At 37.8% G+C, this 12579-nt stretch overlaps 1 protein-coding gene across 2 annotated transcripts in view; it reads right to left on the minus strand.

The window, feature by feature from the left end:
• HEATR1 (HEAT repeat containing 1) overlaps positions 1–12579 on the minus strand; it is a 41336-nt gene that overhangs the window by 8202 nt on the left and 20555 nt on the right. For both annotated transcript variants that reach the window (XM_032215296.1, XM_032215295.1), the window contains exons 22-33: positions 12200–12367; positions 11175–11414; positions 10407–10538; positions 8046–8152; positions 7127–7267; positions 6372–6487; positions 6142–6263; positions 4635–4763; positions 2989–3222; positions 2732–2858; positions 2026–2192; positions 545–591 (exon numbers count right to left, since the gene is read on the minus strand). In XM_032215296.1, coding sequence (XP_032071187.1) covers positions 545–591; positions 2026–2192; positions 2732–2858; positions 2989–3222; positions 4635–4763; positions 6142–6263; positions 6372–6487; positions 7127–7267; positions 8046–8152; positions 10407–10538; positions 11175–11414; positions 12200–12367 — 1730 coding nt within the window. The remainder of the gene's footprint in view (positions 1–544; positions 592–2025; positions 2193–2731; positions 2859–2988; positions 3223–4634; positions 4764–6141; positions 6264–6371; positions 6488–7126; positions 7268–8045; positions 8153–10406; positions 10539–11174; positions 11415–12199; positions 12368–12579) is intronic.

Here is a 12579-nt window from a genome sequence, read left to right on the forward strand (position 1 = left end):
GCCATTAGACTCAACTTTGTTATTATCATCACCGTAATGACATCAAGGTAGAATTACATACTATCCTTGAAATTTGCCCCAATATTCAGTTGACAGAAGATGCTCCATCATGTTAGCTGAATACTTGCATTATTTTATGCTGGCATAATTTTAAAGTCAGTCTACTGATTTTAGTGGCTACTCTAAATAATTAAAGGCAAAGTATGGGCCCAACATTAATTTTACAACTTCTATCACTTGAAACCTTGCAAAAAATAGTGTAACATAATGTTCACAGATCAACCTGATTTGTTTTGAAAATGTCCTTGCCCTGTTTCAGGTTTTCTCATGTGTGACTTTGGCCTATCACCTCCTGTTGAATTAGTGTCATATACTTTAATAGGCTGTAGTTTCAGGCAGATAGAGGATAGATATACAGACAGACATATTGATATAGTTAATTTCTCATCTGGTAAGGGATGCAAACTAATGCTGTCTCAAAATCTCCCTATGCAGCTTACTTGTATTCTTAAGTAAAATATATATATATAAAAAGCAAACATACTTTTGTTCAAGTTCCTTTAGCTCTTCAGAATCTTCACATTCAACTACCTAGTGGACAAAGGAAGAAAAACCACTTACACGGTTCATGTCACGTTAATGGGAATTAAATTCAGGTGGATGAACATGTCTATGAGGTGTGCTAACATTTTGTTATAGTATTAATCAGATAAAATCCTCATGGCTATTTTGTATGGAATTCAATTTTACATTAAAAAATCGGTTCAGGATCCTGAAGAAGACATCCTCTTTATTATTATGCACATATACATATTCACCAAGCTGTTCCCTTTTAATGTAACCAATATTAAAGTCTGACACAATAAGTACTGAGCAAAGAAACCAGAGAAAAAGAAATTTAACTGGATCAAATTAAACTATTTCTATTCACTGTATTTCTCCGCCCTTTTCAATCCTTGCTTCTATTTAGCTATACACTGATTTATACATGGCCTTTAGTTCTTTAAAATTTTCATCCATTTCATTTTCAGGATCTTCCTTCATGGACTGGCTAATGGTTTGATGGATGGTTCCCTAAGTTCCTAACTAGTGAAAACACAGCCTTGAAAAGTCTCTTTTGCATATAGAATTTCAAAGTAGATGTCAAATTCTCCAACAGTAATCAGAGCTGGATAAAAAACACTCAAGGAACTTGCTTTTATGAGTTCTCATTAATATATATACTGTATATTTTAAAAAAGTCAACACAAGCGTTCCAACAGGTAGCTTGCTTTCAAATTTGCACCTGAAAATTGTTTTGACAACACTTACGATTCTTAGCATCAGAATCCACTTCAATACAAAGGCCAATCAAATCTGTCCCGATGGAATATTGCAGGTGGAAGGGGCATGCCAATTTTTGGGGAGGGTAAAGGCTGTAGCAGATGGGACAGTAATTCAAAACAGGCAGGGCTAAGTCTCTGAAGGTCTCTCTTAAGCACAGAATGCATTTTTAAATGTGTTTAAATATATTTATCCTAATTATTGATAAGGTGCACGAAGCACAAATGATCAAACCTAAAAACAAATCTGCTTTTGTTGTGGCTGTTATATACAACATGTACATGGATGGAATGTTCAACTGCCAGCCACAATATGTATATATTTGCCTCTGGCTTCTTCCAAGACTAGAAACAAAAATTCACTGTGGTTTGAACTTATTTCATCCCTTGGTTTCTTTTGCCAAGATATCTAGTCAATGATATTGTGTACAGACTTTATAGCAAAATAGCATTCTACTGTAGAAACATTCCTTTCTACAGTAAAGAAAACCCCTGTTTTAAAAAAATATTAAAATAACATGTAATGTTATTTTATTTTGCACCTGATCTCAAGCATGTTTATAATTACGCCAACCAGCATTACACTGAAGCCGGAAATGAAGAGAAAATAAGTTTCTTCAACTTGCCTCAGTTCATGGAAATGACAGATTCTTAACTGGTAATGGGACTTTATAAATTCTGGGCAAAGATAAATTCAACTCACTTTTTTTACAAAACTGTGTGAAGCCAGAAGCTGTGACATGAAAGAGACAGCCAGGTATTTCAAATGCCTCAACTGTTTGCCAGAGTGAGACTCCACATCAAAGAGTTCTGTTTCTTGACTGTAGGATTGTGTCCTGAGCGGCCTTGACTTCTTTTGTCCGGGGTCATCTGCAAAAAAATAGACACCAAAGCCATATAAATCTAGTAAGTAAGTAAGTAAGTAAGTAAGTAAGTAAGTAAGTAAGTAAGTAAGTAAGTAAGTAAGTAAATCTATGTACATATTATGGAAAAATCTAATTAAAAGTGCCATTTACTGCATTTACTCACACCTATGCCATAAAGAAGTGCAGCATGTTGTATAAATTGGACCATTCCTTAAGTACTACAAGTTTTGCTCTAATTTTGGGGAGAGTAAGGGGACTGACTCAGGCAGCAGATTTTTAGCACCATGAAGGATGTTTCATTTATCATTACTGCCAGAATGGAGATTTTTTAGGGGATCTTCTTCTCTATATGCTCAAATAACTACTTTGATTTGAGAACCTGATCACGGTGAGGTGCCATTTGCTGCGCTGTGTTTTGGGGCCAGCTCTGAAGAAAAGACCATCAAGCCTGATTAAGAACCTCCTAACAAGCTTTTTTCAGTTGGGATTCAACCCAATCTGTTTATTGAGTGGCTGACTATAAGTTTCTTTGGAGGAAATTACCTTCTTTGTTCTCTGGCAGGTTTGTTAAATAGTCGAGTAGCTTCATTAAACTTTGCAACTGTTCAATTACACTAAATTCACAACATACAGAAATCCAGAATTCCGTATCGGTTTCCAAAGCAATATCCTGTGTAAATAGCAAGACGAAGAAAACAGTATTATAAAATTCTGTATATTTATGGATTATATTGCAACATTCTGCACAGCAACTCATACAACTTTTAAAGACAAAGTACTCTTTAAAATTCTTTACCTACCTTCTCCCCACTGGCTACTGCAGCCCCAGATTTGGTGACATGTTGTTCAAACAGTAGTACTAAAAGAATCCACAGAAATCGCTCCGCCCCCAAAGTACTTGTAAGTTGCTCTAGAATTGGGAGGCGCCGATGCTCTGGCACGTGGGGAAAGGCATCCACGAAAACCCGGATTATTTTAATCACAACTCCTTCTATGTTGCCTGCAGTTCCTGAAGACCTACCATCTTCCTCTGCCTAGAAAAAAAAAAAGGAACAGGTTATACATACAAACTAAAGGCTAAACAAAGGAAAAACAGATAAGACTTTGTTCGAATGAAGCAAAAAAAACCCAAAACAAAACTCAACCCATAAAAGAACCAAGGTTATAATCGAAGCCTGAATACTAAAGAATAACTGTGGAATAGATTATAATAATATATACATTAGAATATAATTAGTGGAGCTGTGCTTGTATGGCAAAGCCAGTCTGTAAATATCTGAAAGGCAGGTTTGAACTAGTATTGGAAATGGCTTGTAAATCCAGCAATGATATGATTAAGAAAAAGTGACATATTTTTTTCTACAGCAAACTCCTGTTTAAAAAAAAAGGAAGAAACAAACCAAAGCATTTAGAATCCAAGTTGCTAATTCTAATAGTAGAATTAGTAATAAAAATAATAAAAACAAGAATACTGTCTCAGATGCAAGACTAAGTTTGTTATAGAGGTAGTCCTTGAAGTTACATTTGAAGTTAAAATGGCACTGAAAAAAGTGACTTTTTCACACTTACGCCATTGCAGTATCTCCATGATCATGAGATCAAAGTCAGTTGCTTGGCTACTGGCATGTATTTATGACAGTTGCAGTGTCTCGGGGTCATGTGATCACCTTAAGGGCCGCAGTGGAAACAGTGGTTAGAATGCAGTACTGCAAGCTAGTTCTGCTGACTGCCAGCTGCCTGCAATTTGGCAGTTCGGATCTCAACAGGCTCAAGGTTGACTCAGCCTTCCATCCTTCCGAGGTCAGTAAAATGAGGACCCAGATTGTTGTGGGAAATATGGTGATTCTGTAAACTGCTTAGAGAGCGCTGTAAAGCACTATGAAGCGGTATATAAGTCTAAATGCTATTGCTGTTTGTAACTTCGCAGCTGGCTTCCAACAAGCAAAATCAATGCGGGAAAGCCAGATTAATTTAACAACTGCATGGTTCAATTAACAACTGCAGTGATTCACTTAACAACCGTGGCAAAGAAGGTTGCAAAAATGCAGCACCACTCACTGAATGACTGTCTTGCTTAGCAACAGAAATTTTGAGCTTAACTATGTTTCCAAGTCAAGGACTACCTGTATTCTGTGACCTGACAATTGCACAGACATGTGCGCCGACAAAATCGCGCCGATTAAAACGCAACGTCAAAATCGCACCGACAAATTCACGACCACAAAAGTGCGATGACAAGCACAATAAAATCGAAAAAAATTTGGGCTTAGGGTTTTGTTGCGGTTTTATCGTCACGCATTTGTCAGCGCGCTATTGTCGAAAATCAATTAGCGATTTTGACGGCGCTCATTTGTCCGTCGCGGTTTTGTAGGCGCGCATTTGTCTGTCACGGTTTTGTCGGTGAACCCTGTATTCTATTTCAGTGACGCAGTTTAAATGATCTCACCTGTATGAGAGCTGGAATAACCATCTTCACTGTCTTGTTAATCACCCAGAAACTGTATGCATCATCCAGGCGCATGACATTGGCTCCCATGAATGTAAAAATGGGCATGATATTGTGTAGCACTTTATCCTGCACAAAAGAAAGCCATTATTCCTCAATAATGTAGCATTTGGTCTTGGGCGTTTATTTTTGCAGTACAGTTTTTCTCGGAACAATTTTGTTTCTGGCTTTAAAGCAGTGGATCCTTAGCTGTTTTAATACTGTTAAAGGAACTGCCCAACCCTTGTTTATATACAGGCAAATTTCACCATCCCCTTATCTGGCATCCAATGCAGTTTGTCTAGCAGTGGGGACTCATGAGCACACCAGGCAGCGCCCCGTTTCTGCCCGCACCATTGCATTTTAAACTACTGTATTTTTTGGAATATAAGACGCTCAGAAGTATAAGACACTTTTGGGGAGGAAAACAAGGGGAAAAATCTGCCTCTGCCTCCCAGCAATTTGCCTCCTTGCAACAAACAGCAAACAGTACAGACAATATAAACTGTTTGTGGTGTATTTCTGTGCATGTGTGCCTGACCCAAAGAAATAGCAAAGAATTGGAGAAATGTACATTATGGCAATATATTAATGCCAGAAAATTTTATTAAATGTAGTCACACTAACTCTTCCCAATTATTTAAATAGATCTACTCCAAACAAGTCAGGGTCTAATTAGACAACAGGACACCGTTACATTTCAGACTATACTTGTACAGAAGCTGTTAAAATTGATGTGGCTTTCTGGAAGTATATGTTATTCTCTGCTATTTAAAACATTCAGCTACATTCAGTGTATAAGACACACCCAAATTTTCACCCTCTTTTGGTGGGGGGGAATATATACTACGAAAATATATACTACGAAAAATACAGTAGTTATAGCTTCTGAGTCGTCTCCATGTGGAGCACATTGCAGCCATTCAACTGTGAGGTGACCAAGGCATACTGATTGTCTGAAGGGCCTCCCAATTAAGAAAAGATGGGCAAAAACAACTGAAGACCAGAGATTTCTCAGGTAACCAGGTTCTTATAGGTAATAATCAGCACCTTGAAATGCACTCGGAAGCCAGTTTTGTATCCTGAATGAATAGAAAACTTTAGCAGCTCCTCAATATTTGTTTAAACATAAACCAAATGTTTAACACCTGTTAAACGTTTAACATACTGTCAAACCTCTGCCTAGTTAGTGGTCATTTCAGGGAGTAACAGATTAGAGAGAAAGAAGAAAAAGAAAAAATGAGGGGTCACTGATGGTGAGCCATGAAAAGAAAAAAAGCAGGGGGGAGGGGTTGAGAAAAATCTTGGAGAAAGGAAGGAAGTGAACCTGGAAAATGGTCAGCTATTCCTAAGCATGGAAAAAGACTAGCAGCGTCACCCAAATGCCTGCATCAGAACTGAAAATGTGATACTTTTTAGAAACTTGAATAAACCTCTCTTCCCTCAACATGCCTTCCAATGAACTCACAGGAAACATTCCAGCTGCAGTGCCCAGCAAGAGCAGTGCGTGGTGATGGGTCTGTGGCATTTCTGAGACCCGGATGCACTGAACGATCAGTTCCACGTTGAATTTCTCTTCATCCAGGAGACCTGAAAACACAAAGAAGGCTTACAGTGCTTCCATCCCATTTAGGGACACAAAGCCTGGGGAACACTGTCAAATATCCCAAATGAAATTAACTTTGGTCTTCACTTTACCTGCCTTTATCCTGTTGCTATCTGGGGACAGCTTCTGACAAATATTTAACAAGCTACCAAGTATTAGTTGTTTTGTGTATTCCAGATTTTCTTCCCCTGCAGTAGGTTCTAGACACCTGGAAATTCAGAAAAGGAGTTAGGATATTTTTGGAGAAATAGATAATCAAACATAACGTTTCATGCTGATACCTAAAAATAGCAGTTCTGAAGGGTGGGGAGCAGAGAGAACAAATCTTCTACAAAACACTGATAATTTCTACATCACATCCCAAGTTTCTTTTTTTCAAATATCTTATTTGGCGAAATCCTCAAGGGAACCAGTTACAGACAGGAAAGGAAGTACAAGCATCTTGAGGAAACAACATAGCTACAGTAGAGGCGACTTGATGCAGCTCAAGAATTGTTTAGCAATGAGGGAGCAAGTGCTCTACGACACTGGATGGAACATCTCAAAGGGCGGACAGATCCACAAGTTCATAGTGACCAAATGCAGGTTTGCTTACAGCTTGGCCACTTAAAGAGAGTTTGGACAGAACTAGGCCATAGCACAGAATGGAGGACAGAAGAGACGAGACATTTTGATAATGCCCAAATCTAAAAATGGAAGGGTTATCCCATTTTGGAACTCCCTTCTCCCATGGGCGAGATATAGAGTTTTCCAGGGTCAGACAGTCCTCAATGTTTAATGGCTGGAGTGAAGTCAATTATGGTTAAGAAATTACAAGATTTAGAATTGGTCTCCAAAGTAAAATTACCTAGATAGCAAATTGAAAAGGGTAGATATCAGAGCCTGAGGCTGTTTGAGCTTCTTTTTGTGCTGCAGCAATTCTAGGATAAGTGTAATTCTTTGCCAGTTTGTACTTTCTTCTTGTACACATTCTTGATCTTGGACTTTCCTGGATGATCAAAAGAACGAAATCAACTTATTTCCTTCTATAAAAATATCAGTTTTTTGCAGAGCAACTACTTCTGTGAGTCAGATCCTACAAACAGCCAAAGAATCATCAACAAAATACAGCTATTAAAAATAAGTTAATTCACATGTCCTTTTTACTCTTTCTATCCTTTAGCTTATCATATATGCTTATGACTTCTCTTTTTTGTTCTCTCTCTGGTTAACTATTTAGTTCTCTTGTTTTTGGTTATTTAACCTGGTAACATCTGGAACTTTTTGAGGAATTCAGACAGGACTTCTAGTTCTCATGATTACGGATTATAACTCTCTATAGAAGCATTGAATTTGTCCTAATGTCATATACATATACAAATACAATTACCAACAGAAGTTATTAAAGTATTAATTATATAAAATAACCTAACATTTATTCTCATGCTTGTCCAATCCTCTTTGGTGAACTCTCTCTTTTCCCATTTAATCACAGAAATTATCTTCATTATATTGCATCATAAGCGTGTGTGAAATTCAGTTCCAATTAGCCAAAACTAATAGAATTCAATGAATATAATTTGCATTCTCTTCATGTAAAATGTCACAGTGTAACCAATTTTATTCCACATGTAGACTGATGGAACTGCCATAGCTTAAATTGCTTGCTTAATGAATTACTACTGTATGTTTTTTTAATTGCTTGGCTTCCAAATCTTTTAATTCTCCATTTTAAAAACCTTTTCCATTATAGTATATATGGCACTTATATTTCCCACCCATTTTACCTCTGCTGCTGTATTTTCTGTCTTCTTGTCTGGTGAACGGTAGCAACAGTCTTGAGTTTAGGCTGAGGTTCCAGTTCGATACTAATCTGCTCAGCATCTACTGAAATCTAAACAATATGTTAAATTTTGTTTTAAAGATTTGCAACACACCACACCTCACAATATATTGTATATATGCAGCATGTCATCTGGCCATCCTCTGTCAACTGGCATGTGACTTGCCTGTATGGCGGTGCAGAAGGAAAGCACGGCAATTTGTATTTGAAGGGGAGGGGTATGAAGACTATGTTTCCTATGAATCACAGCATAGTTTCTTACTGAAAATGCAATGCAATTCTTGGCTTAAAACCAGAAATTACCATATTTTTGGAGTATAAGATGCACCTTTTTCCCTCAAAAAAGAGGCTGAAAATCTGGGTCCGTCTTATACACTGAATGCAGCATTTTTTGCCTCCTGAAACCCCGCCCCCTTCACAAAAATGGCCATGCATAGCTCGTAGGAGGCTTTCAGAGAGCTCCTGGGGGCTGGGTCAGGCAGAAATGACCAAAGAAGGGGCCATTTTTTGCTCAATTTTGCCCCCAGGAGCACTCTATAAGCTTGCTAATGCCCCTTTTTTCACAAAAAACAGCCCCCTCCCAGGAACACTCCACAAGCCTGCTAAGGGCTATTCATGCCCTTTTTTTGGAGGAAAAAAAAAAACTGGGCTCATTTTCGTGAAAAACGGGCCGTTTTTGGGAGGTTTGCAGAGTGCAAAAACTTTTTTAAAAATTTGCCTCTTTAAAACCTTGCTGCTTCTTATACTCCAAAAAATGCGATATTCTTTGTGTTTATAAAAGTCATGTTTTCAGTAAAAGCAATGCACTCATCATATGGCATATTACTAATTTTCCAAACTATTGCTATAAATACTTTTCAAATTCTCTGTAAGATATGTTTTTGTTAGCTCTTATACTGAACAGAATATGGTGGTTAAAAGTAATCAGATTATAATGGCCTAATTCCTGCAAGCAAACTATGTGATTAGGGAAGAATACAAAATTGACATAGAAATAGATGAATAATTCATTCTTTATTATTTATTTATGTATTATTAAACAAATACAGGTAGTCCTTGACTGAGAACAATTCATTTAGTGATCATTCAAAGTTACAACGGCACTGAAAATTTTTACCATTTTTCAGTTACAACCTTTGCAGCATCCCCATGATCACGTGATCAAAATTCAGATGCTTGGCAACTGGTTCATACTTCTGACCATTGCTGTGTCCCAACGTCATGTACCATATTTTTGGAGTATAAGACGCACCCTTTTTCCTCAAAAAAGAGGATGAAAATCTGGGTGCGTCTTATACATCGAATACAGCATTTTTTGCCTCCCCAAGCCCCGCCCCTTCACCAAAATGGCTGTCCATACCCTTATGAAGGCTTTCAGAGAGCTCCTGGGGGCTGGGGAGGGCAGAAATGAGCAAAAAATTGGCCGTTTTTTGCCCCCCTCCCCAGCAGTACTCTATAAGCCTCCATAAGGGTATGCATGCAATTTTTTTGACAAAAAAATGGGCCTTTTTTGCTCATTTTTGTCCTCCCCCCCCAGGAGAACTCTGCAAGCCTCTCCCCCACCCGGCTATTCATGCCTTTTATTTGAAAAAAAAAATGGGGCAATTTTTCAGAGGTTTGCAGAGTGCAAACACTTTTTTTTCCTTTTGGAAAGCTCTTTAACTGATGAGAATTACATTGATCAAGTCAGAAACAAAGTCTTAAGGTTTGTCAGTGATTTCCTTCTCCAGCACATGGATAAATACACCTGGACACATCCACCTACCCTACCTACTTACTGTATTCTCTCTCTCTCTCTATCCCTCTACCTACCTACTCTCTCTCTCTCCCTACCTATCTACTGTATTTCTCTCTATCTCTTTCTGTTTCTCTCTCTATCCCTCTTCCTACCTACCTACACTCTCTCCCTACCTACTCTCTCTCTCTCTCTCTCTCTCTCCCTACCTCCCTCTATCTACCTACCTACCTTTTTTAAAATTTGCCTCTTCAAAACCTTGGTGCGTCTTATACTCTGGTGCGTCTTATATTCCGAAAAATACGGTAATCACTTTGTGACTTTCTGACAAGCAAAGTCCATAGGGAAGCCAGATTCCCTTGATAACAGAGTTACTAACTTATCAATTGCAGTGATTCACTTAACAAGAAAGTGCGAAAAACGAGACAAAACTCACCTAACAAATGTCTCACTTAACAACAGAAATTTGGAGCTCAATTGTGGTCGTAAATTGAGGACTACCTGTAATCCTGATCTATTTATTCAGAGGAATCAGAGTCTCATTATGCAACAAGATTAAAATTATCTTACCCCTTTAAATACGCTGCCAATTGTCTGGGCACAATGTAGATTCTTGCAATTGAGGAGTAAGTCAAAAAGAGCTCCCAGAATCCTTTGCTGTACCTTCCCATCTGGCAGTGCAGCAAAGAAAGGTTTTGTAATCTAGAAATAATAAAAAGAGAAGAGCTTATATATAACATTTTGAAAGAAAGCACAGCATTATTTTCAGTGATAAGGAAAATAAGGAGATACAGAGCTTCCTCACAATGCCCTGTGAATTAATTTCTTTATTAAATTTATATGCCGCCCATCTCACTCTGAAAAGCAATTCTGCCCAAAATACAATTTAAATTTGGCTTTTTCGAATCTTTGTTCAACTTTGCTTTCAGGACTGGACATATATCCTGTATTTTCTAGTCTTTAGTGGACTGCTTTATAACTTGATGGGAAATAAGGAAACGACACGCAACAGAACACTCAATCCATTTACCTATAACTTACATTGCCAAAGAAAAATGTATCAAAAGGATCCTTCTTCAGCAAACAAGAACTTTATTTGCCTCCTGCTGGAAGCAGATTTTCTGTTATTTTTTTTCTTAGTAGAATTGTGGTGTACAAGGAACCAGGAGGGGAAAAAAAGGAAATTGGAGCAAAACCTAATTATCAGCTCTCTCCTTAGAAAGCAATTGGAAGAACTTTTGTGGCAAATAGAAGAGAATCATTTGTACTCTAGAAGGTGATTTAGGCTAATAATCCCTGTGAAAGATTCTAATGAAAATCACTCATACAAGATCTTACCTGCCCAAGAGCTGTAATCTGAAAAGGATGAAGGCCCTGGTACACTTCTTGTGAGGTATGCAAAGCTTTGATGAACAGATGTAGGCACTCTTGATTTGTGCAAAGGAGTGTTGATGAGTGTTCATTGTATTTCCCAAGAACGAGGTGCAAAAGAAGGGCTTCATCTTTCAACATCTGTCCTGTACCAGAAGCTTTCTCCAATAATCGATCGAGGAGAGGCAGCAAGCTAAGAAGCACCCCCTGAAAAAAAATCACACAACAAATGTTTTTTTGGGGGAAAAAATAGTCAGGCAAAAATTTAATCAACCTATATTTATAAAACTTGTTTTGTATTCCATTTATTGGTGTGTTAACAGAGTAACAGAGTTGGAAAGGACCTTGAAAGTCTTCTAGTTAAACCCCTGCTCAAGCAAGAGACCCTCTACCATTTCAGACAAATGGCTCTCTTAATATGTTAAAAAATCTTCAGTGATGGAGCATCCACAACTTCTGGAAGCAAGTCAATGTTTCAGGAGAGAAAGCCAAATTTCTAAATGTGTATGATGCAAGCACATATATAACCAATAGTAATAAACTAGACATGCAAATCATCTGAAGACAAGTCTTTGAATCGCCTAAGAATCTCTGCAGACTTGGTATATATGATGACAGCCAGCTGATTCTTTTTTAATAAGCTGATTATTTTTAATGCTGGAAGGACCTCCCTTTACAGCAGGTATATACCACGTGATGCCTTCTAGAAATTCTGGGTTTTAACTTCTTCCAGCCCCAGACAACATGGCCAATGGGCAGAAATTATGTGTTGCCAAACAAACAGCCTGGATAACCAAGTGGCAACTTGGAACTCTTTTATATATCTTGGCATTTTTAAGTCTTATTCAAATAAAGAGAGAGATAAAAAGTTCCATTTTGTTAATATAACAAAACTAAGATATAAACAAGGTCTCGCCCTGCAGAAAAACAACACAAAAATCTGTTTTGATCTCTGATATTTCCCCAGTGTTAACATCAGGTATTTCACTTACATTGCCATTGACTTCGTGAAGAATTTTCACCAGGTTTCTTGCAATATAGGAAGGACATCTAAAGTCCTGGACACATTCAAGTAAGGCCGTCAATGCCTCTGACAATTTCTGTTGCTTGGCTTTTCGCTTCGGTTGGGTAGGTTCTCCTCCAAAGAGATCACCAAGAACCTAGAATAGAAACAAAAGGGGGAAAAGACATCAAAAGATCATTAATGTAGTTGATTGACTGATTTATTTTATTTGTAGTTGAAAGACAAAGGAATTGAAAGTGGACCGTAATTACTGCATGTGGATTTTCATGCTATCTATGAACCTTTATGCATATATATGCCAGACTAATCTTATTGCATTCTTTGACAAAGTGACAAAATTAGTGGACC

This window comes from Thamnophis elegans, chromosome 4 (assembly GCF_009769535.1).
Source record: "Thamnophis elegans isolate rThaEle1 chromosome 4, rThaEle1.pri, whole genome shotgun sequence".
NCBI lineage: Eukaryota > Metazoa > Chordata > Lepidosauria > Squamata > Colubridae > Thamnophis > Thamnophis elegans.